This window comes from Suricata suricatta, chromosome 8 (genome assembly GCF_006229205.1).
Source record: "Suricata suricatta isolate VVHF042 chromosome 8, meerkat_22Aug2017_6uvM2_HiC, whole genome shotgun sequence".
NCBI classification, from domain to species: domain Eukaryota; kingdom Metazoa; phylum Chordata; class Mammalia; order Carnivora; family Herpestidae; genus Suricata; species Suricata suricatta.
The window spans coordinates 53442203-53468931 of NC_043707.1; the positions used below are offsets into that span (position 1 = coordinate 53442203).

The 26729-nt window shown below is 37.5% G+C and overlaps 1 protein-coding gene across 1 annotated transcript in view; it reads left to right on the plus strand.

Annotated features, from left to right (window-relative positions):
• Positions 1–26729, plus strand: part of VAV3 (vav guanine nucleotide exchange factor 3) — a 350308-nt gene that overhangs the window by 267014 nt on the left and 56565 nt on the right. Inside the window, exon 20 of the mRNA XM_029947164.1 lies at positions 17704–17840. Coding sequence (XP_029803024.1) covers positions 17704–17840 — 137 coding nt within the window. The remainder of the gene's footprint in view (positions 1–17703; positions 17841–26729) is intronic.

Below are 26729 nucleotides of genomic sequence, written 5' to 3' on the forward strand. Positions count from 1 at the left end.
AACCTAATCTGACTACTGTTAACATGTGTCTTCCCAGACTTTTTTTTTCTGTTTCTGTGTACTGTTTTTTAAAACATAAATGAGGTCTTGTTTATACTGCTGGTTTGTAACATGCTTCCCCCCAACAAAATACTCGAACGTATTTCCACAACCTAAATCATCTTCTATAATATCATTTTTAAAGTTCAGCTTGCTGTTGCGTTATAAAGATGAACCCTGCGTTTAATTTAACCATTCCCTCTTGCCCTTCATTTAAATTGTTTTCGGTTTTTTCATAGCATAAACTGTACTGGAATGAATGTTTGAAAGATAATAACGTTTTAGAAATTAACTTTTTGTTATTTAAAATTCCATAAGTTTTTATGATTTTAGTAAGAGGACTTTTTAAAGTCTGATTTCTTAATGGAAAAATTTCATCCCTATCATACATAACTAAGGTCTTGTTGACCAGCTCCATTAGTAACGGTGTTTTCTCCCGATTGTAGGTGCTTTCCCTGATAAGGTTATCTTGTTGAGATATGCTCCCTTGCTTTTTGCTTCCATACCACTTGCAGTTTTTCTCCCACAAAACTCATAGTGCTTTATTTTAATTGCCTCTATAATTTTTTTGTCTGTCAGATTCTAAGTTTTGTGAGGGCAAGGACACACCTATCTAGTTTATTACTTCCATTATAAGCACAAAGTAAGCATTCGAAGTTTTTTCCAAAAAATGATGAAGGATAAACAGGTATCTTAAGTGAACAAACAGAAGCTGAAAAGCCAGGGCACCAACAAATAAATTACCTGCTAGGGTCTCCTTTACTTTGTAGCCACAGTGAATGACGAGTGTCATAAAGGAGGATATGAATGTAAAGTGAGAGCTACCCCGTGTTGGAGAGGGAGGCTGTAAGACCACCCGTGATTGTAGTGGGCTGGTGTGTGCTTACCTCTTTCTGTGACGAGATGGATGGAGGTCTAGAAAAACTGGCACATGAGTTAGTTTCTCTTGTGTTTATCTTGTTTCAAAGCCAAGGGAGCTAAACCTTAAAATGCCTTCCCACTCATGAAAATTAACATGAAAATAACAATTATATAACTCAGCCTAGCAAGAAAAGGTATCTCCAACTTTAGCATCTTGAAAGTTGTGTTGACCATCAACACTGTTATGTGAAGAGTAAGAGCTCTGTGGAAAAGGTCTGTGAAGAAAGGAATTCTCCTCTTTAAGCATAGTAGAGTTCAACATGCTAGAGCCTGAAATGGAGACTGAGTAAGCTCCGCAAGATAGAGAAAAGGAACCTTCAACAGGAAACAAAAAGCAGGTAGTCATGTATCCCTAAGACCTAACATAGTAGCTGATACCTAGCTGCTTAGTAAGTATTTCCTTAACAAACACGAATAAATTGGGATAGATTTCTAGAGATTCCAAGAATGTTACATGAAAATTAAAAACATTTTTATCGATGTATTTATATGTAATTGTATTTACATAAAAATGTAAGCACTTTCTCAAGTGGCTGCATTGTCAATATTCCTGTTGGAAGAAACTTCTGAATCCCAGGTGTTTTTTGTCTGTCTGTCTGTCTGTCTGTTTTATGGATATTGTGAAGAGCTGGAATCCATAGGATTCTTAGAAGTAAGTGGTTTTCTTTTTGACAGGAGCCTCAATAGCCATTTATTTTTTTACAGAAGTGAATTTCTTTGAATTTATCTAATCTCATTTCCTATGTTTAGTTTTGCGGAAGTAACAAATCAAACCTTTTCATCTCTAGCTATATGTTTTATAGTGGTATTTTCTATATTTACATGTTAGTAACTTTATTGAGGCCATTTATCTGCAGAGGAGTGTGTTTTCCATTAAAAAGATATATTGAGGTAATGTGCCCAGTAGAAGAATTGAGGCAAAAGGACATTAATGAAACACACCCTCATATAAATTTTATGCCAAAATAAAAACTAGGATCCTAACTGAAGCTTTTCTAATTATATTTGTCCTGTGGGACTGTACTAATAGCAGTTAGCAATTTCTATCATGTGCTTGTTCCAGTAAGCTGAGCATTTAAGTTACTGGATATTCATTTTCATTAGTACTTGGGAAGCACCTGGAATTATCAGCAAACAACAAGTACAAAGATGATGTTTCAATTTTCAGTTCTGTTTTCATGTTTACACTTAATACGCTTACACTTTCATCATAAGATGTGTTGTATGAATCACAAAAAAAATATTCTGTCATGATCTTTGCATTGAATCATGTGTTTTGCTGTCCCTCCTGTGGCTCTGTGAAACTTCAGATGACCTCTGTGGCAGTGTCATGCTGAGATCAAAAGTAATATGTTCAAGGTTATGCGAACCACTGTGGTGTCTAAGAGAATATATACCCAGGAGCAAGTCTCAGGACAAAATGTCAGAAAGGATTAAGTCCCTGTGTATAACCATTCTTTCTTGGCCGCCCGCTCCTGTGACACTCGTTATTGCCTGAGATAGGCAGAAAGGGAAAGTACAGAGAACATAGACGATGGAACTTGAAATTATGCTTTAAAAAATGTTTTCCTTTTCATTTTTAGGCCATGACTCTGTAGATGTGGAATTTGCTCATAAATATTACCATTGTACCATATTAACCTCATCTTTGTTAGATGGTTTTGCTTCATAAGCTGAAGTCTTAACTCTAATTATTCAAGGAATATAAATGATTATCTTTCCTGAAGTGTGTAAGGTTATGCTTGCATGCAGGAGAGATGGTGACTCATTTTCTGCTCTCTGTGGGGACCCTTGCTGAGAGCAAGGACTCTATTGAAGGACTGTCACAGGTAGCCAGAACCACAGAGGACAAAGGGCGTTGCAGCCAGCACACGGAGCTTGGCTAATTTCTATATAATAGGAACTCCCATTCATTAAGAGTTCAGCACCTTCTCTTTACGTTCATTGCTTCTTCAATGAATCCAGACATCATCAAATAACGAAGATTTAAATAAAATTCACAGTAGCAACAGCACTATTTCAATGCATAGCAAGTTGTGTTTGCTAATTTATAAGTTACTAAAATTATGGTTTATCTGTGTTTCTTACAGCATTCATGATAAATATAGGATAAACTACTTATTAAGGTCATTTAAACCTCTTAAAGTAGTATATCATTAGATACAGGAGCTTGAAATAAAATTTAAGAATACATCTGAAACATTACAGACATGGCAGAAATATGATAGATACAGATATGCTTACTAAGAGTTAATAATAAAAGGCAAAAGATTTATGCAATCTGAAGAAACAAGAACAAATGAATATTAACATTTTGCTATTTGTTAGATCCTCCTGTTCAAAAAGTACATGTTTCCTTAAATCTTCAGCAATGCTTAGTGTTCTTGATTTACAATATTTTTCCAATATAATGAGTATAGAGTGCTGCTTCATTGTTTTGATTTCTCCCCCCCAAATAAATACCTGACAATGAGCATCTTTTCACATATATGTAATTAGCCATCCATTTTAATTTTTACACTTTGTTTATATCCTTTTTATTTTTAGGAGTCCTTTATGTATCTGAAATCCTCGTCTTTTGGTTATATCAATGTATGCATCTGCTTTTTTAATGGTTTCTTTTTTAGAGTTTTAAATTTTAATGGGGACAGATTTGTTGATTTTTATTATATGCTTTTATTTCTTGTGTAAGAAATCCTTTTCTACCCAATATCATAAGAATGGTTAGACATGTTGTCTTCTAAAAGCTTTAAAGTTTTGTCATATGTGATTTGTTCTAGGTTCTCTTATCTTTTCCATTAGTCTATTTCTCTATCCCTACTCTAATGCTACACAGTTTTAATTATTACAATTTTTAGTAATTACATTGAAATTAAAGTATTTGATATTACTAAATATAAATATTTTCTTATTTTTTGCAACATCATTATGCATAGTAACACTGGACCTAAGTTTCTTATGCAAACTAGGTCAACGTAAATAATTTATTGCAAAAAAATGGTTGCATAGACCCAGTTAAGGGCCAACCATCCATTGACCCTTATGTGGCAGGCAGTATGCTAAATGCTACATACATAATTATCTCACAAAAACCTCATTAGTATATTAATATATCCCTCTTCAAGACGTAGAAATGTTTATGGCATTCAATTTTAGACCTCCTTAACACGCAGGTTGCCCTCTCATATCGGTCCTCTCCCTAATTTATCTCCCACACAAAAAGAACCTCTTGTCTTCAACCTGAGTGACTCCACACTGTAGGTGACTCGTCTAAACCTGAGCCTCCTGAATTCACCTGACACTGACTTTTCATCTTCAGGGACCTCTGCTCCTTCTCCATTTCAGCCATACCTCCCCACAGCCACTCCATAGACCCTGTCATCACCCAGAATTGTTCCATTTCTGAAACATTAAAATCAAGTATCTTATTCTCTAACCCCAATCTTAGAGGCCTCCTGCTCATTGACCCCTCTGCTACCTTCTATTGGTCAGTCCCCTGCTGTGTTTTCTCCCCTGGCTGATCAGCTTTGTTTCCATGGCCCAACATGTGAGCCCATCTTCTGCCTATGTGTAAGTCAGCCTGTCCTTACTCATCTGAGTGGATTGCACAGCCCTGCTGAAGAAAGTCATTCAAGTACAAAGATTAAGCCTCTCCAAATGGAGAGATTTATTTCTTGCTGAAGTCTTCTCTGAGCAACCTGATTTAGGTTCCGTTGCTGAGCACTTGCTGGCTCTCCCCCAGCAATGGCCCACTGTGTAAGAGTGTAGGTGTTCTTCTCTGTCCCTGTGAGGTGCTAAGTGCCGTAAGGGAAGGGACCTTATGTCTTAGTAATTATGCAGCCCTAATACCTCTCGTATTGCAGGACTAAATGAAACAACCCACAGTAAGTTAAGGAACCAACCAAACTTATAGATGAACGTGTTTCAAATATCTCTGGACTCCAAAGTAACATATTCCTAGGAAAATACTTGTAACTTCTCAAATGATTTTCAAACTTACTTTGTCAGTTTTGTGCAAAATCACTGTATTTGGACTTGGTAAAATATGACCAAAGCAAAGGTATATTTTATCAGGATCTTTCTATTGAGGAGACAGAAAAAGAAAAGGCAATTCTGGAGGACAAGGAAAGCTTGATATATCTGGTATACTGGAGAAGTAGCTTATGCGTTTATCTGTTTGAGGAAATAACGCCTATAGAAATCTTAGAATTTGAGATGTAATGTACTATTTCTGTGCTTACGTGGACACGCTGGATTTTTTTTTTTTAACTATGTGTTTATTATGCTGTCTTGGATGTCTAATTAAACTTAGTAACTAAAAAGCAGAAGTTACTGCCACAACTTCTATTTCTCAGTGGTCAAATCAAAGTGCTTATAAGAACAAATATTATAAATTGTTAAATCCTTAAAGATAATAAAAAGGAATATTAATTCATTTTTATCACATATATTTATTTTAAAATTAACACACTCATGAAGTAAAAGTTTCTCCTGAAAATTAAATCGCTCCTTGTTACCAAGTCTTAACCACATGCCAAGCACTGTGAGTGGGGTTAATAAAACAAGGTGAATGATTTAGTCAGTGTCTACTTTAAAGATGAAACTACTTGTTTTGAGATTTTATAATGAATAAAATATATTTTTTCTATATAGAGTTAAAGTTTTACAGGAAAAAAATAGGAACTCTACTGTTACAGGTTTTACTCCCTCACTTCAAAGGGCAAACTGGGATATCCTTACTGTTGAAACCTGAGAACAAATTCTCTAACTAGGTTTTTCACAAAGAGTTTTAGCTCCAAGAGAGATGGAAATAGGGGCTTTACCTAATGATTATTGAATTTACTGAACAGAGTTACTAATTAATGCTGCTTCAGAGAGCCAATGCCCAAATACAGATTTCTTTTCTGCACAGAGCTATGCCTGCTTTTTGCCATCCTTGAGCTCAGTCCGACCTTTTTGCTCTAACTTTGTTGATAAGAGGTATTCAGTGCATGTATGTTAAAAAATAATTATTTTGGTACATATTAGGTTAAGCCATAGAAAATTGCCTTTTTATACTTCAGAAACACTCAACAGCAGCCAGTCCCTATGGTTCAGTCCGGTATATAACACCAAGATGTTGGCAAGGAAAGAGAAGTTTTATTCGTTATCTGGGCAAGTTTGTCTTTAACTGAGGAGCAAGAAACACGTAAGCAAAATGATCAGACTCCATCCAAGAACTCAGGAGAAGGTTATTTTTAGGGTCATTTTTCATGTTACATAAAGTTGGTGAAAAATCCATGGTTTGTTTTTAGAATTAAGGGTCCTATTAGTAGATTATGTGTTATATTCAGGTACGTTTGTAAATTGTAATTGCATATGAACTTTGTGTTAAGTGTCAGTGGTATATTGAGAAGTAAGGCAGAACTAACAGTTCTATTTAAGTATGTTCTCTATGCATAATTCTGTTTTTACCAGTGTAACTGCATTCTAGATGATTCATAACTTCTTGGCACAATTAATACTTTGACATTTGTATTTTTATTTTTCTTTGAGGTCCACAGTCTACATTTTAATAATTACTACTTTTATATTTTTTAATATATCCTTAGGATGTGGGTTCTATTTCATTTTTATTATTTTTCAGCTGATTGCAAGCAACTGTATGTCTAACTATTTAAATAGCTTATTATGCTATATTTGAACAAGTCGAAACCGTAACATAATTCTGATACCTAAAGTTGATGAAAGCAGCTTTTTAATGTAGGGAAAAAAAAGGTAAAAATTCAGGGAAAGAATAAGACCAACCTTAAGGAAAGTAAGAATGGGGGGGGGGCGGGGGAAGACCAGGAAGAGAATAGATTTTGAATTGATGGGGGCAGGGGAGAATGAAGATTTTGATAGGCAAACAAACAAAAATCTATACTGTCCCTGAAGTCAGTATATTCTATCTACATTTCCAAATGTCTTAAATTGGAAGATTACAAAGGACAAAAATTTGTAAGCTAGTATGTTAATTTTTTTAGTATTCCCAATCAATTTGTAGGAAGGAGGAAGAATATCTACTCCCAGTGTGGTAGTCTCAGGGCTGTAGAGATTTTGAAATGGAATCTCTGAACATCCTGTAACAGTTTGAAAGGTTTCCTGTTGCTGACTAGCATTCCCACTGGGTTAAAAAAAATTTTTTTTATATTTATTTATTTTGAGAGAGTACATACATAAACAAGTGGAGGAAGGGCAGAGAGAGAGAGGGAGAGAGAGAATACCAAGCAGGCCCAGCACGGTCAGTGCAGAGAGTCCTACATGGGGCTCGAATTCACAAACTGTGAGATCATGACCTGAGCTGAGATCAAGAGTCCAGACACTTAACCAACTGAGCCACCTTGCCCCCTCCTCCTCTTAGAATATTTTGAATATGATTCTTTCCCAGCTTCCTTGGGGAAGGTAGTGATTTATTCATTAAATATTAAGATCTGAAACAAGTATGTATAACCTTTCTAGAATCTTCCCTTATTTTTCCTAGTTAACCCAAGATTACACTCTTACTAGGTGATAGATTGGTGTTGAGAACACTATTTTTTGCTTTCAGCTAGCTACGTGCAACTGGACTTGAGTTGTTTCATACGTAAGTGAATGTGTTTGACTAAATTATCCTAAGAACGTTCTTTGATAAAGTCACTATTCATGCTACTATAAAGTTTCCTCTGTCAGAACACTGTTATTTCAAGAGGTTATACAACACAGTGTGTTTTCTGTTATCTGTCCCTCTCCTTACTATCTATAGTGTTAAGAAAAAATATTCTTGAGAAGGGGACAATGTTTTCAGCGTATGTATATTCTTATGTAGATGTGTTGCTTGTTGATCTTTGGCCTGGTGAAGAGGGGTATAAACAAAAATTTTACCACATTCAAACACAGATACACAGTCAACCTCCTCCTATGACACATCACTGGTTTTGAGCAATAGTTATACATTTCATTTGATATCAAACTGATAAATTTAAATACTCCGTTTGCTCACATACAAATTTATAAGATTGTAACTAAGTGGTACTTCCTGACTTGAATTACTTTTTCATTTCAGAGAAAGGTAAGGAGGGAACAAAATCGAGGTAAACCACCGGGAGAGACTAAACTGAGAGCGCCTTGTGAGCGGCTGTGCTGGCTGTGCATCCTGCTTGACAGTGGGCGCACGCAAGCTTGTAAAGACTTGGCAGGTTGGACATCCTTCCAAGTTAATCATTTCAGTGTAGTGCCACGTTATAAACAGGAAGTGGCTTTTCTACTTTTCTGTTGTCCTGTTTCAGAAGTTTATTATAGAAGAGTGTTTAGAAGAAGATAAAGATATTGTTCAATTTGTGTGCCTTTTTACGTAGACTTGTTGGTTGCTGGTCTCTGACCTCAGGGCCCCCAGCCTCAAAAACAAAACACTGGCACATTGAAATGATGGTCCACAGACATCTGCTTTCTCTGAAACTTTGCCAGTCAGTAATACCAATTATGCTCTTCATTCTAACTTCTAAATCATGTCTGCACACATCGGAATCTTCTGGGAATACAGTTAAATTTGTATCCCACTACTCAAGCAAGTGTATCACAGGAAAAAGGAGGTTGAGAGAAACGAGAATAATAGAGAAGCGCTGGGGGAATAGAAGGATGAGACGAAAACACATTTTTAGAAAGTATATGCTACTTTCTATGTTGGACCTGGTGTTATTTTTATGCTGATTAAGCAATTGAGCATATGGTGATAAAAAAGTATTTTTCTCCCTAAATGATGCAAATTACCTAACTTAAAGGATATTCAGGACGAGTATAAATTACTAAGAGAGTCATTGTTGAGGACTTTTAAGAAATACATTAGCAATTTTGTACATTAAAAATTTTATTTCCTGCAAAATTTCAGTTACATGAAGCCTACTGATAGTTATAGGTAAAAGCACAAATAAGTATAATTGAAAGTCAAAACTAGCAAAGAAGTAGTTTGCCCAGCAAAATCTGAGCATTTTTGTTGTTAAAAGCTAAATTTGACTATGAAGATAATGCTTATCATGCAAACTTAGGTGGTACAAGTATATAGAAAAAGAGAGGAGACATCAGAGGTAAACAAATAACTATATGAACTACCAGTTTGGCTTCGTAACCTAGAATGGCGTGGGTGCACCCACTGGCTCAGGGTGTTTAAACCGCTACAAAAAAGGCCAGTTATGATGAAAAACAGTGAACAAGTGTGAGACTGGCACAAGATGGTTGGAGCATTGTCAGGGCCCAGAAAATATGTGGTCTGGTAGGTTTGGTCCAAGAGTTCAGATTTAATACTCAGTGCAGGGGGAATTTTAAATAGGAGAATGTTATTATATAATGTATACTTCTAGAAAGTATCCCTGTGACTATGTGAGAGACCGTCAAGCCTTGTAAGAATGGATTAGGAAAGGCCAATTTGAAAGATCGTACTTGAATTAGGAGGTAGAACTAAAGACGGGAAGAAATGGTTGATGAAAGGTCCATTTTGGAGGTGTAATCCAGTGTGTGTGAGTGTGAGAGCATGTGTGTATGTGTGTTTGGAAGGGTAGCTCCTGTAGAAGAATAGCTAACTTGTTTTCTTTCATTTGTCCATCCTTCCTTCCTTTTTCTCCCTCTCTTCTCTTCTCTTCTCTTCTCTTCTCTTCTCTTCTCTTCTCTTCTTTTCTCTTTTCTTCTCTTCTCTTCTCTTCTCTTCTCAGAATTCATTGAGATGAAATACATAATCTTTGTTGCCAAGGTGGTCACAGTCTAGCACACATAAAGTATAAAAACTGCACACAGAAAGATGCTTATGGTCTAGTTGCATGCTTTGTACTAGTTAAATAACAATTTTGATGCAGTAAATGGTATTAAAGCAGTAAGCATCAACATCTAAGGGAGCGTATGTTTAAGGCGCTTAACCCACACTTAAGAGAATGTTAGTAGGTTTTGAAGCAGGAGGCTATTTGAGCCTTAAGAAACAAGAGGAATGAATCACATCACCCCCTTGGGTGTGGTGTGAGCTGGGTGTGCAGACAACACCAAGTATATGCCAGGAGGAAGGTGTAGCATCTTAATGAGCACTTGACCTATTCTGTAAATTTCAAAAACAAAAAAATCCAACAGGATCCATGTATGAAAGGAGTGATAAAATGAGCCAGATGATCAAGGGTACGTATATCAATTTTGAATTCATTAATTGCTTTTGTGCAATGTCACTGTCATTTTTCTGGTGGCCCTCAGGTACTTCAAGTGCATTCCAGTCTCAGTCTTCACGTTTATTTTCAGCTTGCTTGTTAAATTCCCTCCCCCAAACCCTGTCCCAAATGCTTATTGCTTTCTCCTCAGGTCTCAGGACTTCTAGAGAAACCTGCCACCTTCCTCTGTACACACAAGCTGGTCACTGTCTAATCCAGACCTTTTTCTGAATTCTTCTTTATAATCTATCTGGTATGATTACGTCTGTCCATTTGTTTTTATGTTTGTTGTCTCCACTAAAATATGAGCTTTCCACGGGAGTAAGTCAGGGTGATTTACATATTCCCAGTACCTAGGCCAGTACCCGCACATGTGAGACCTGTAAATAATCGTTAAGTAAATGAATGAATTCATTGAACGAAAAATGAAACTGAAGTCATTACGAAGTGTTCTTAATCATTTTTGCTTTATGTTATCCCTTGGATATCCTTTAGGCTTGGTTGTTAAAGGTTTAATTTGGTTTCAAGAAAGAAACATGCTTCGTTGCTTGTGGTGGGGGCAGTCTGCTAGAATGGTAAGACAGCGGCAAGGACATCTGATCAGTGGTCAGTCGGGATCTCAGTACTTTCCGTGAAGGGGAGAAGTACAGCAGGCTGTGGGGGACTCTCTCAGGACCAACAGCTCTGGGAAGTCGTGATCCCAGTCACCTCCTCTCAGAAGTCCCAAACCACGGCTCCCTGCTGACTTCCGTGTCTGCCTCCTGCTTTCATGTTCTGTAGGAGCAAATGTGATTGTCTTGTGTCTCACCTTCCAGTGAGGACTGCCCCTCGGGACTGTCCCCCTTCCAGCCGCCTTCTCAGCCACTGGCGCGCCACATGTTCAGCCAATGTATTGCAACCTTTGGCTTAATCACCCTCCCTGATGCACTCAGGTGTGGTCAGAATAGCAGAATGATGTGGTTGAAGTGATTAAAACTTTAGAAAGAATTGCATGTGGCCACTTGTCCAACAGAGCCACAGAACTGCATGTGGACGTGCCAGGCAGAGAGTGCTGTGGATTGTCGAGTCCAGTGCATTTTATTATTCGTGGTGAGGAGATTTGAGGCTCTGTCTTTAGAGTATACCTGTGAGGCTTATTCCTTCCTCCTAGAATTCACCTAATCTTGGGGACCTCAGCGGCTTTCCCCACTTGAAGAGGGTTTCTGCCTCCTCTTCCTGCTCCCCACGATAACACTGGACACCCAGCAGGGTTTAGATGATCCCCAAACATCTATTAGTCTGTATAGGAGACCTCTTTTCTGCCACAGTGCTGTTCCTTGCTGGTTGTAGAGAATGAGTCATCTTCAGCCAGGAGGACGGAGCTAGCAGCTGGTGCATACGGCTTCTGGTTTCAGTTCTGCTTCTAGCTGGCTCTTTGACTTCAGACATTTTTATTGACCACTTTGAATCTTAGTTTTATAAGATAGAAAATGAGGTGGTTGGAGTAGGTGGTAATGTTCTTACTTTGAAATTGTGTGATTGTGTTCTTTTTCTATCTTTAAAGAAGATGGTGGAGTTAGCTCAGGCTGTGTTTTTCAGATGGACTCCTCACACCCCTAGGGAGTGGTTGTTTTTGAGACATCTGACAAATACATGGCACATTCTTGTGGTGCTTTGATCTTAAAGATTTTAGGGAAACATTTATTATCATTGAAACATACATATTTGATGGAACAGAATATTAAATTTGCATGGATTTTAAAATAACACGTGAAATTTTGTAGTGCTTTTTATATTTGGTAGCCTATAAAATCTTTTTAATAAATAGGGGGAGGGAACTTTCAAAAGATGTTTATATCTTTCACCTTTGATTTACTAATACTCCTATAGAGAGTGCCAAAGAGTGACTAGTCGGTGTTTATAAAGTTGGAGAAACACATCTCTGTCTGATCCTTATTTTTCTATGAGCTGTAACAATACTATTTTTTTCATATGACTCATCACTGTTTATAGAAGGAAAGAGTAGCCTTCTCTGGGTAAAAAATTTTGAAATCATTGATGGGGAGTGTTCCCTTTGTGAACAATTAGTTCTTCAGACCCGTTTGTTTTCCCCCAAATTGTCTGTTTCTGTTGTAACAGATGGTTTCCATTATGAGGCTCCTTTTGCTTCTCTGTGAAGACCAACACGTGAATGAACAGTGCACTGCTTGGTAGGAAGGAGCCCAGCGAGATGCGGTGGGCAGGGAAAGCCAGCATCCAGCATCCTAGCTACCTCACTTGCTAGCTGCTCATTCTGCTCAGCCTGCTGACCAGACATGATCGTGAGATTGGGAACTCACTTCAAGAAGAGCTCAGACATTAATTTAGAGAGAATTGAGCTGGCAGGGTGCCAGACAGCACTTATTTCACTGTAGCTTTCTCAAAAGCAAGTTTGGAACCAGTATTTGTTGGTCATGATGAGTTCTTATGTACCCACAAAAATGTGATTTCCAAACCTGGCTAGGATTTGGAAACCCTTAGGAAACATATAGAAACATAAAATACACATTTCAGGGTCCTCCTGAAGACTTATCAAAAAACTCTCTGGAATTATTATTGATAGACATTTTTTGAAAAATTTCCCATTGGACAACAGCCCAAGCCTCGTTCCAGTGTTTTTGAGTTCACCTGTCTGTTCAGTCAACTGTAGGCTTTTTGAGGACAGAAAGCATGTCCTTGTTCTGTTATCAAACCACTGTGCCCAGAACTTAACGTGGCGCCCAGGACATCGAAGGAGTGAATGAATATATCCTGCTTGTAATCAGCTTTCCAGGCAAACCAACTGCATTCTCTGACATCTTGTGGAACTGATTATTTTTTAACGTGGCTGTGTTTAGGTTTTCAATTAGGCCTCAGAGGTGAGAGGCCAGCACATTACTGACAGCCCATGTATCTAGTACGCTGCACTCACCTCTAAATTATTGCCCCGGGGAAGCCCTTTGCATTAGGGCAGTGATAGCAGCATCACGTATAAATACTAATCTATACTGTGGCCATAACTCTCCTTAGAAGTCAAGAGCTTGATAGTGATAGAGTAGGCTAAGCTTATTGAAGTTTGATGGTTTGTGTGAGAATTACTAGAGAAATAGTTTATATAGGGCAAACTTTCTAATAGGATTCTACTTAAAATTTAAAGTTTTTTTAAATTTCTTGGCATGTGTCACTTTTAGTTGCATTGAATTTCAGATTTTAAAGGAAATCTTGCTTGATTCAGATCCCCTTTCGCTGCCATATTGTTTTTGAAAACTCTAGTGTTCCATCTAATTATATCGGCTTCAGTTTTATTTAACTAGAACTTGATGACTATTACTGGAATATAATCATAATTTAAATATTGCTGATTCTTCAGTTGTTAATTCTTCATGCATAAGATGACTTGGGGACCTTGTCTGAATTTAAGACTACATATAATGACTAGTATGAACAAAAGTTAAAAGGTAAAACTGTCCACACGTTAAATATAAACAATTTAGTGAGCTGTGTAGCAAAGCATTTGTTGTAGGGAATGAAACAAGCCAAAATAACATTTAGCAGGAGATCTAATTCTGTCTTAGCCATTTTAATTATATTTCTTTAGATAAAGATAATGGATTATATAAAGTTTTGGGAACTTCTCAGATTGCTTAACTGTATATGTTGAAATTACATATGATTATTTTGCACTTAATATCTGAAGTTAGATCTGAAGGTAGAGTCATTATAAATTTTCAGATTTTGCTGAGCAGCCCTGTAATAATTCTTACATATTCATTATAAATGCTGTTCTGGAGCAGAAAGAAACTAAACAATTATTGGGTCTGTGTTTACCCAAGAAGAAAGAAGCACCTTTCTGGGAAGAGCTGTGATTTTACAATATAATGAATGGAATTTATATTTTTAAAACCAGTTTTTAGAATAGCTTTTGGTTGTTTCTGATTGGTCAGAGTTAATGAGGGAAACTATCCTCCCCTTTTGTAGTTTTATAACATTTCACATTTCAGAATCCCTTGTAGCCTGGAAGACTAAAGGAAAACACGAATAACAGGGATTTTAAGCCTGAATAAAATTTGAAAGACTAATCTATAGATTTGCCGCCTTCAGCATAACTCTAGATGGAAGGAGCCAGGTCAATTGAGAGAAGTTACAGAGATTTTAGAGTAATTTTTATTTAAAAAAAACTTTTTTTTTTTAACATTTATTTATTTTTGAGGGACAGAGAGAAACAGTGTAATCAGGGGAGGGGCAAAGAGAGAGAGGGAGACACAGACTCCGAAGCAGGCTCCAGGCTCCAAGCTGTCAGCACAGAGCCCCATGCGGAGCTCGAACCTGAGCCGAAGTGGACGCTTAACCAACTGAGCCACCCACGCACCCCTAGAGTAAGGTTTAGATAGAGCTTGTTAATAAACTATACACAACAATAAGTGTCATAAGGACGTGTAGTGAATGTTCTTTGCTGGATGTTTTAAAGAAGGGTCAAAACTTGTCAGGAATATTTTACAGGGAGAAAAGAAAACCTACACTAAATCAACACTAAATGGCTCTTTGAAATATGAGTATCTGTAAATCTAATTTCTTCTCCACTCTTGATCTCATTTGTGAGGTGTGATGCCTGCTGCGGGAAGAGATTGTGTTAACAAGCATATTGATGATTGAGCCCCGACAGGAAGCTTAACCCACTCTCTCTCCTTATTTTAATTGCGTTTTTATCTATCCATTAATGGGATTATGTTCACCTTCTTAGCAATGTTACCATGTCTTTTTTTTTTTTTATTTAATAAAAGGAAGGAATAGAAACCCTTCATACCACCAGTATTGTAGAACTGTTATATTCAGGCCTCAGAGGCAGGGGCAAGGCATCAGAATTTATCATGTCATTGTGGCCTTGCTCTGTCTCTTTTATTCTTTGATCTCTGCAGCCCTGTTGCCTTGATGACAGATCATCTTGAAATGGGAAGTGCTGACTGAAGGGAAATAAATAGCCGGAGATTATTCTAACAAATGACTTAAAAATATAAATTCCATTATAAACTCCTAACTCACCCCCCACCCACCCACACACAAATATGAATCACATGAATGCTGTGTTTTAAAAGTCACTTATGGCTGAATTCAGACCAATAGCCATGTCTTTTTTGGTGTTACCTGGGCTCAACCATAATTCTTGGCAAAGGTCACACAATTTTGTTTTAGGAGTAAGGCCAGCAGCATACCCTCTGCTGGTGTAGTACTAGCTGAACTTCCAAAATGAAGCTCATAGCCAAGAAGAAAGTTATAGCAGAAATGAAAAAACTAGCAGTAAGACTATAAAAATCAAGTCCATCATTTCAAGGACTACTTATTGCTAAGTAAGTTTTAAGACACTAAGGTCTCATTTCTTGGCCACAGTGTATTAATATATGTAATACCTTAAATTTTAAATATGATTTACTAGGTCACATGTAATGGGCATTGCAGTCCATCAAAAAGGACAAATAAGGCAGCATTGTTCCATGCCTTAAATTTCTCAGCCTTCTTTGTAGCCTGGGTATACCATATGTTAATCCCTAATTTCTATTTGGGTGGTGAAATGTCATCAAACTTAATTTTTCCCTCTAAATACTTTATGCACCTTCAACCATTTTCTTATGAATGACTAACTTGGGCATGTTAGCAATAACAGAACTGTCGTCTCCGTCAGGCACTGCTTCATTCTGTCCCCGTGGGTCTTGGCCAAGGAGACAACTGCAGAGAAGGCCAGAACCCTTCTGAGCACTTCACTGATCCCAGTATTTGAGGCCACATCAGTTATTTCACTGTGTCTCTCCTTCAGCTTTTGTTTTAAAATTGGCATAAAAACAAAATTATCCAGGGAGCCTACTCAATGAAATGCCTTCTTTCCCTAGAAATGCTCAGTAAAACTGAGGCTAATCACGCTTCTGGCTCCCCAACATGGAATAACCTACACGCAAACCAGAGTCTACTGCAGGTTTGCATCCTCTCTTCCATACCTTGAACTTCTAAATGAGCTGTTGTGTGCATGAGATATTTAGGTTTCATTTAAACGAGACAACAGCAACTTAATAGAAAGTATAAAATAAGCTCTTTCTATACCCAAGGCATCTACGGTGTATTGAGAGCAAGTCTGATAAACACTTGACTTGAGAAGAGCCCTCCTCTGAAGTGTTGTTTCTGGGAAGGACAATAAAGCCTGCTGTTTGCGTACAGGCACCGCCTTCTCTCATCGGGAAGGGAAGCCGTCCCTGAGATGTGGGATTAACACCGTCCCTCCGGGGGTTCTGCAGCACAAGAACTGAAGCAAAGGGGAGGTGTAGCAACTTGCTACATGCCTCAGCAGTTACAGCAGCTAAATCGGGGTGAAAAGCCCAATGCTTTTCAGCCCTTCTGCCTTCTGCCCCATGGGTTGAGAAGAAAGTGTTGACTAAAGCTTTTCAGTTCTGTTTAATGTATGGCCGCACTGTTTCCTCCCATCTGGGGTGGTTGTTGGAAAAGGATTGTGAGGACTTGGTGAAATTGTTTACGGGAGCATTTCATGTAGATATTGAGGTCCATGTAACTTGGACAACTTTCTGAGGTAACTCGGGCATCTGGAACTGAATCATGACCATCATGCATCTTCCTACTCCACTGAGTGTGGTGTTTCCAGGTAGTTACAGCTTCACCGCGGTCAATCATTCGGATAAAAAATCAAGTGTAATGGCTTCAAGGCAATGGCTTAAGTTCCCAAATGTGCACCAAATGTGCACCAAATATCATGTTTATGAGTGTTCTGTCTCACAGGAGGGAGCATTTCACCTCCAAATGAAAAGGTGACTCTGAAGTTGTCCATTTGTGACCAATATTGGTGCATTTAGGCCTGTGTGCAATTGAAGCTGCTGTTTTAAAAAATGAAATATTGAACTGAGGCCTTCATTGCACATTGTGAGAAACACAAAGAAAAAGGATGGATCTGGATTTCAAATGTTGTTGATGCTATTGGCTTAGACATGTTCCCTTTATTGGGTCTGTTTTGCAAGCCTAAATTTGAGCCTGAAGAATTTCTCCATATAAATGTCTTAAGTATTGCAATGGCACATCCATCACCTTTTTGCTTTTGAATTACAAAGATAACCTTAAGATATGAGCCTTATACTGGCAATGTGATGCATACACAGAAAGGGTGAGCCTCTGTAGTGATGAAATCAGCCAATGCCCAAGAGGAAAGTAATAGGCAGAAAGGATAGAGTTGATGAAAAAAATTGATTCTTTTCCATTAAACTGTACGTGATGTGTTTTTTATGAAGCAGGCATCCGCTGAAAAATATTTTTTTTCAACTGGGAAGAGATTGATGGTGAGGGAGAGGAAGAGTATGTAAGCAATCAGGATAAATATGTGTCTTATTCCATTACCTTCTCAAATGATGAGAAAGTTCAAAAGCATTCCATTGTAGTTACTTCAAATGTTTCCTTGGCCTTTGGTGCTATTACAACGTTTTAATGTTAATGATGGCCTTATTTTTATTTTAAAGTACATTTGGACATCACGCATCATTATTTTCTCAATTCTAAAATTGGTGTTGCTTATTTTCAGGTTTACCAAAGATGCAGGTCATGAAGAACTATGCTGGGACACCGCCCCCACCTCTCCATGACGGACCCCCGTTACATATCCGGGCAGGGGATACCATTGAACTGCTGAGAGGAGACGCACACAGTCTGTTTTGGCAGGTACTACCCAAATTACAGTGTGTGTTTTTGCTTTACTTGATGATTTAGTACTGCTTACAGAATAAAGCTCTTGTCCTTAGGAACTGACTGCATGCTTTCAGCTTCAGAAATTTTACAAGATGTGGGGAAAATGATCTTGTATTAGCCTTCCTCATACCTACCAATGCCAAAGCGGCAGCAAACATTAGAACGCTAAAGAAAAATAGGATCAGTGCTGTGGATCATAATTACCGTTTTCATTAAAAATTCATACTTTGCCAGAACACTTTTTCCAAACCCTAGGACCTGTGGGTGTGATCTAATTTGCATTGCTTTAACGTATTAACAGTTCATTTCAGGGGAACTACCTAATTAGCTTGCCAGTGGCCATTTCTGGGCCATACTTGATTTGTGCCTACCCAGAGAAATACCTGAAGTTCTCAGAGGTGCTCTGGGCATAATTCATGAAATGTATGAAATGTGAAAAGTAAGTGAGCATGTTGATGTTTGCTAGAGATGAAATCTCTCTTGTTCAGTAAGCCTATATTAGGTTTAAGGACTGTGTTAACTGAGGAAAATATAGGCTAGTGTTAAGATTTGTTAAAGCTAGGGGCACCTGGGTGGCTCAGTCGGTTAAGCCTCTGGCTTCGGCTCGGGTCAGATCTCACGTTCGTGGGTTCGAGCCCCGCGTCAGGCTCTGTGCTGACAGCTAGCTTAGAGCCTGGAGCCTGCTTCCAGTTCTGTGTCTCCTTCTCTCTCTGCCCCTCCCTGTCTCATGCTCTGTCTCTCTCTGTATTAAAAATAAATAAAAAACATTAAAAAAATTGTTAAAGCTAGATGATAGGACATTGCTCTTCACTAAAGTATCCTCTCTTTTTATGTGAATGTTAGAAATACTTCCCAACAAAATTAAAGAGTTGGTTAAAAATCTGTTGTGTGCTGAGGGAAAGGGGCGTGGGTTCAATAGAAAGATTAGCACATGAGTAAAATTTGGTTAGGGGAGAGAGATAGAGTAGGGAAGGACTGGTGGATAATAATCTATTGTGAACTTGTGTAAATGATGGCTATTTTGTTAGCTTGAAACTATTTTATGGTCTGCCATCCTGTTATAGGTAAATGCCCCTACATTGAACACTTATCTCCAACCACTGTAGCCAATGCTGTGGCCAATGACTTTTCCAAAACTCCACTCTTAATGTCCTACTCCTCGAGAGAATTTCAGACTGAAATTCTACTAACTCTTCAGTCCTGTCCTGCATATTCCACACCCAAAACATACCTACATGTGTACCCGTGAGGTTTCTCTTATTCAAGACTTACTTTTCTTCTTGGGTTTTTCATCCTACATTTCATCAGCTCATTCTTAATTCCTACATTTTCAACTTCATTCTCTGCACCAGCTCCTTTTCTATGGCAAATATACTCATGCTCCTCCTGTCGTAAAATACATTTACTCAGCTTCTGTTTGGTTATGTTAGTCTCCCTCTTCCTTTCTCAAAACTAAGCTTCAGGGCGCCTAGGTGGCTCAGTTGGTTGAGGTTCCGACTTCTGCTCAGGTCACGATCTCTCAGTTCATGAGTTTGAGGCCTGCATCAGGCTCTGTGCTGACAGCTCAGAGCCTGGAACCTGCTTTGGATTCTGTGTCTCTCTCTTTCTCTCTGCCCCTCTCCTGCTCATAGTTATGCCCTATCTCTCTCAAAAATAAACATTTCTTTTAAAAAAGCTAAGCATCTTGAGAGAGTAGCCTATACTCAGTTTCTCCCTCCTTCTGCCCTATTTATAATGTAGTCTGCTGCTGAAACTACTTCTACTTGGATCACTAATGCCACTAAAACAATGGTGTTGCAATATATAATAAACTGTACTTATTTAAAGCATCCAATTTGGTACGTTTTGACAAATGAATGTACAAGTGAAACTGTCACTGATCAAGATGATAAAAATCAGCCTGCGAAGTTTTTGTGCACCTCTTTGTAATTTCTCCTTCATGCCTCTGCCCATTGTCCTTTCTCAGTTGCTAGGCAAGTATTGTTCTGTTTTCAGACTATGAGTTTGCATTTCTTAAAATGTTATGTAGTACATCATCTGGTTCATTCTTTTCTGTATGGCTTCTCTCAACATCATTATTTTGAGATTAAACGATGTTGCTTTGTGTAGTGATCATTTTTATTAATAATTTTGTTTAATGTTTACTTATTTTTGAGAGAGAGAGAGAGAGAAAGAGAGAGCATGAGCAGGGGAGGGGCAGAGAGAGAGGGAGACAAAGAATCCAAAGCAGGCTCCAGGCTCTGAGCTGTCAGCACAGTGCCTGACACGGGGCTTGAACTCACAAGTTGTGAGATCATGACCTGAGCCAAAGTCCAATGCTTAACCAACTGAGCCACCCAGACACACCAATAGCTCCTATTTTTTTAAAATCACTTTATTGATTGTATGGTTGGCATACTAAAAGCTTTACATATTTAACATAAGTAACTTGACAAGCTCGGAGATAAGTATAAATCCTTGAAGCTATCACCACAATTAATGCCATAAACTTATCCTTCCCCTCCCAAAGTTTCGCCCTGCCCGCTTTATTTACTTTTGTGATAATACTTACCATCTAGCCACTTAGCAAATTTTTAAGTTATAATGCAGTATTACTAAATACAGACTCTATGCTGTGCAATAGATCCTTGGGCTTATTCATCTTGTATAGCTTACACTTTGTGCCCTTGGACTAAACTTTCCCATTTCTATGTTCCACCAGCCTCTGGCAACCACCATGCTGTTCTCTATTTTTATGAGTTTGACTATTCTTCATGTACACATAGCCAAGACATGGAAGTATCCTGATGTTTCTTAGTAGATTAATGGATTAAAAAAAATGTGGTATGTATGCACATTGGGATATTACTTGACTTCCAAAAGAAGGAAATCTTGCCATTCATAAAGTCTTGGAAGAACTTGGAGGACATTATGCTAAGTGGATGAAGTTTTTTTTAAATTGCTTATTATTATTCCCTGTATGGTCATAGCATAGTTTATCCTTTAGCTTGTTGATGGAATTTCAAGTTATTACCAGTTTTTGGCTATAACAAATAAAGCTTCTATGAACTTTCAAGTGTAGGTCTTTGTATGGACATATGTTCTCATTTTTAGGTAAATACCAAAAGGGGAATGGGTGGATATATGTCTTTTCTTTCTTTCTTGTTTTGGCTATTCTGGGTGCTTTGTATTTCGTATGAATTTTAGAGACATCTTGTCAATTTCATCAATACTTGCTTGCCAGGATTTTGACTGAGATTGTGTTGAATTATAGATCAGTATGAGAAAACTGACCTCTTAACAATATTGAGTCTTCTGACATTTGAATATGGTATATCTCTCATTTATTTAGGTCTTTGATTTCTCAGCAGTGCTTTATAGTTGTCAGAATGAAGGATATACACATCTTTTGTCATATTTATCTCTATTTCATATTTTATTTGATTCTATTATAAATGGTAGTTTTAAATTTTCAATTTTTATTTATTCCTAGTATAGAAATAGTTGATTTTTGTAAATTGATCTTTATCCTGCAACCTTGTTAAACCCGCAGGAAACTTTTTCTATAGATTCTACCAGAGTTTTTAAATATAGACAATCATGGCGTCAGTGAATAAACAGTTTTACTTCTTCCTTTGCAATCTGGATGCTTTCTATTTCTTTTTCTTGTCTTGTGACAATGGCTACAGTCTCCAGGAAAATGTTGATTAGATTTATGGAAAAGGTACATACTTGCTTTATTCCTGATCTTAGGCCAGGGATAGGGAGGGGAGAAGCATTAAGTTCTTTACCATTAGGCATGATGTTATCTGTAGTTTTTTTGTAAATATTCTCTGTCAAGTTGGAGATATTTCATGCTAGGCCTAGTTTGTTGGAAAAAAACTTTTTAAATTAGTAATTCAGGTTGAATTTTGCCAAATGCTCTTTCTGCATCAGTTGAAATGATTTTATCATTTTTTGGCTGACTAATATAGTGAATCAATGATTGATTTTCAGATGTCAAACCAATCTTGCTTTCCTGAGATAAACCCCAACTAGTAACCTATCTTTTTGTTTTATTTTCTTATAATGCCTTTGTCCAGGTTTGGTAATAGTTTAACACTCAAAGAATAGAATCAGCACTATTTTTCCCTAAAGTGTTTTGTAGAATTGATATTATCAGGGAAGCTATCTAGGCCTGGAGTTTCCCTTGTAGGAAGATTTTTTTTTTTTATTACAAATTTAGTTTCCTTAGTTTCTATGGGTTATCTGTTTATTTTTTAGTGAGCTTTGGTAGTTTTTGTGTAGAATCTATGGGTTATCTGTTTATTTTTTAGTGAGCTTTGGTAGTTTTTGTGTAGAATCTATAGTGGTGTCACCTCTCATTTCTGACATAGGTAATTTGTGTCTTTTTTTTCCTGATCAGTCTATTTCATTGGTTATGAATTTTATTGATCTCATACAACAAAGTTTAGTTTCATTGGTTCTGTTATTTTTCAGATTCCTAGTTCACTGATTTCTTCTCTGTTCTTTATTACTTCTTATTTTTGGTTTAATTTGTTGTTATTTTTCTGGTTTTTTTTAAGGTACTCACTGATTTGAGAACTCTCTTTTCTAATATAGGCATTTAGTACTATAAATTTCTAAGTACTATTTCTTCCTAAAAATTTTTGGTATGTATTGTATTTTCATTTTTGTTGATCTTGAAATACTTTCTGGTATTTCTTTGTTTTTCACTTTCTTTTTCTGAGTTATTTAGAAGTGCTTTATTTAGTTTCCAAATGTGTAGGGATATCCCAGATATATTTGTTTTTGATTTTTAATTTAATTCCATATCATAACAGCATAATTTTTAAAGCTTGGATAATTTTATTAGGATTGTTTTATGACCCAGAATATGATATATCTTGATAAATGTGCTGTGTACACTTGAAAACAATGTGTTTTCTGCTTTTTTGGATGGCAGGTGGGTTAGGATGTTCTACAAATACAAATTAAGTCTAAGTATTTGATAGTGTTCAAATGTTCTATATCTTTTTTTTTTTTTTGAGAGAGAGAAAGAGCATTTGAGCAGGAGATGGGGGGTGGGGAGGGAAGGGAGAGATGGAGAGAGAGAGAATATCAAGGAGGCTCCATGCTGTCCGTGCGAAATGGATGTAGGGTTCCATCTCACGAATTATGAGATCATGACCTGAGCCAACACCAAGAGTCAGACACTTAACTGAGCCACACAAGTGCCCCACATGTTCTATATCCTTTACAATTAAGGGCATCACCATCCAATCCATCACCGTCCTATATTAAAGTCTGCAATCTTTGTATGTCCTCTACTCCTTCACCTCTCTCATCCCTTTCCACATCTCTTTTATCCTCAAATGCTTCTCATTGTACCTTCTAAATCACTCTCAGTGCATTTGTTCCTCTCCATGTCCATTGTCACAGCCTGGTTTTTACTCTAATCAACTGCTACATGACATCTGAGTTCACCCCCTAACTGATCTCCTGCGCTCCAGACTTCATTTTACCCTGGTCATCCTGCACCCTGCAGCAGAGCTCAGATGCGATTACATAGAATTCCTTGTTAAAGTCTTGCAGTGTCTTGCTTCTGACCATGTAGAATTCACATTTCTTAACCTAAATGGAGGCATTGTGGATAAATACAGCTTAATCAGAAATAACATGCCTTTAAAAGAAACAGAGTGTACTTTTTTAAGAACTTGACTCAGGCAAGAATTCCTAGGTTCCAGTTGCAGCTCTGCCAGGTTCCTAGCTGTGTGACTTTGGGCAATATTTAACCTCACAGTGCCTCAATTCACTCATCTATAAAATGGGGATAATAATAGTATTCATTTTAAAGGATTTCCATTAGCACTCTGTGTTAATATATTAAAGTAAGTCTAGAACTGTACTTTGTACATACAAATGTATAAGGAACATTAGTTGTCAGTGCTATTGTCATTATTATAAGAAAGCAATAAATAAGAGGAAATTCTGTCCACTTCTGCCTAGCAATAGGAATGAAAGGATGGAAAGGACAGGAAGGGTTACATGAAGGAAACTCCACATGAACTGGTACAGAGAGACACACGGGTGTATAGGAATGATGGAGAACACAAAGCATGTGTTTCTTGTAGGCAGCATATAGTTGGGTCATGTTTTTTGATCCATTCACAATCTCTTGTCTTTGGGGTGCATTTAGACCATTGCCATTCAAAGTGGTTATTGAAATGTTGGATTAACACCCACCTTATTCATTATTCTTTATTTGTTCCTTTTTGTTATGTATTTCTCATTTTGACTTCTACTCTTTTTCTGCCTTTGGTGGTTTGAACTGTTCATCTTATATGATTGGGTTTTCTTTCTTAACATATCAGTTATACTTTAAAAAAAAATTTTTATTAGTGATTTACCTAGAGGTTACTATATACAATTGCAACTAATCCAAGTCCAGTTTCAAATGGCACTATACCATGTCCTTGGTAGTGTGAGTGCCTTAGAATAACAAAGTAATCCAGATCCCTCCCTCCTTTCCCTTGTATCATTGCTGTCATTCATGTCACTTATATGCAAACATACATAGCATGTACATACATATACATTAGGTATGTAATATGGAAGCATATATAGATATGAGCATATATAATTGAATACATTTCCACTATTATTCTTTTGAACAAACTGTTATCTGTTCAATCAACTAAAAATTAAAAAATAAAGTTTTATTTTACCTTCACTTATTTTTTTTCATAATCTTCCTTTCTTTAAGTATATCCAAGTTTCTGACCAATATTACTTTCATTCTAAGGAGCATCTTTGAACATTTCTTACAAGGCAGAAATGTTTGCAATTTTTGTTTGCCTGCAAAGGTCTTTATTTGTTCTTCACTTTTGAAGAATAATTTTGTAAGGTGAAGAGTTCTATATTGGTGGGGTTTTTTTCTCTCTCTCAACCTTAAATATTTCACATCACTCTCTTCTTGCCTGCCTGGTTTCCAAGAAGTCTATACATCTCTGTTCCTTTATAGGTAAGGTGTTTCTGTTATTGCTTGTCTGGCTTCTTTAAGGATTTGTTCTTTATCTTTGAGTTTCTGTAGTTTGAACCTGATGCACTCAGGTGGGTTTTTTGGCATTTATCCTGCTTACTGTCCTCTGGACTATGTGAATCTTAGGTCTGGTTCTGCTATTAATTTGAGCAAATCTCAGTTATCATTGTTTCAGGCATTTCTTCTCTTTGTTTCTTCTTCTGATATGCCCATTATGTACATATTACATCTTTTGTAGTCGTCCCCAGTTCTTTAATATTCTGTTGTTTTTCTCAGTGTTCTCCCTCTGTTTCTCACTTTGACAGTTACTACTGAGATAATCTCAAGTCAGAGATTCTTTGTTTGGCTATGTCCATTCTTCTGATAAGACCATATGAGGCATTCTTCATTTCTGTTACAGTGTTGTTGTTGTTTTGTTTGTTTTGCTTTTTACTACTGGCATTTGTTTCTGGTTCTTTCTTAGGTTTTCTACCTCTCTGCTCACATTGCCCATGTATTCTTACATCATGTCCTCTTTCTCCATTAGAGGCCTTAACATGTTAATTATGTTTGTTTTGAATTGCCAGTCGGATAATTCTAACATTCCTGCATGTCTGCTTCAGATGCTTTCCATATCTCTTCATATTGTGGGGTGTTTTTTTCCTGTTGGTGTTTTTTGATAGCCAGACATGATGTGCAGGGTGAAAGGAGCTGCTATATAGAGGACTTAGGGATGTGGTGGTGAGATGCCGGGCAGGGGCAGTTTTCTGTGGTCCTATGAATAGGTCTCAGTCTTTTAGTGAGCCTGTGCCTCTGGACAATGAGCTTAACAAGTGTTTCTCAATTTGTTTCTCCCTGCAGTGGTGGGACAGAATGCCTAGAGTGAGCTAGAGCTGTGTTTCCTTTCCCTAGGTCAGTTAGATGCCATAATATTCCAGCAGATCAGGCTTCCCTTAAGTAGTTTCTCCTGAGGGCAAGTCTTATTAAGGAGAGCGAAGTGCTTTTTGCCCTTTGCCAGGAGCTGAGGGGATTTTTCTCCCATACTTACTATAGGAATCTAACTGAACTCCTAAGCGCAGTCGTAAAATATTGGTGGGTTCCCCAATGACTGATCCCACTGGAATTTTAACTCTCAGAGCTGTGAGCCCTGAGCCTCCAGCAGCTTGTCAGTACAAGATCAGATTTTCCTGCCCCAGTCCTGGCTCCGGATCCCACAGCAGTTTCTGCTCATGAGTCTGCTTTGGCGAGCTGTGACTCCATGTGTTCACCTGTCCATCTCTCCAGGCCTGGGGGCTGTTTGTCCTGTGTCCTCTCCTCTCTTACAGATCTAATAAGAATTGTTGACTTTTTTTTTTTTCAGTCTGTTCAGCTTTTTGCTTGTAGGGCAGATTGTTGACTTGCACGTTATTTACATGGAAGCACAGTGTTCTTTTTACTAAATTGTATTGCCTCCTATTCTTTTTAAACCATAAGAAAGACATTATTATTTGTCATTTCCTCTCAGCAGCCTGGAAGCATGAAGCTTTTCTGGTATGCTGGTATAATGGCTTTGGAAACTCTCAGAAAAATTGAAAGAGAAATGAGACCATTGGATGACAAAATGCACATGTATGCTTGTTGAGAGGAAGATGACTGATAGACAGTACAGAGCAAAACAATTAGCACATTTATTTCAGATCACCAAATATATATTGAGCGTCAGCTTTATAGTCACTACTCAGACACTGCTCACACTTCAATTATCAACTACAATTATTGATTTGACATTATGTCTCCTGTCTTTAGAAGATCCATTCATTTGCTGGGAGCTAACAGTATGTTTGAATTTTCAGAGATAAGCTAAAAGTTCATCTAATGTTTTCAAAAAGGATATAGCATGAGTC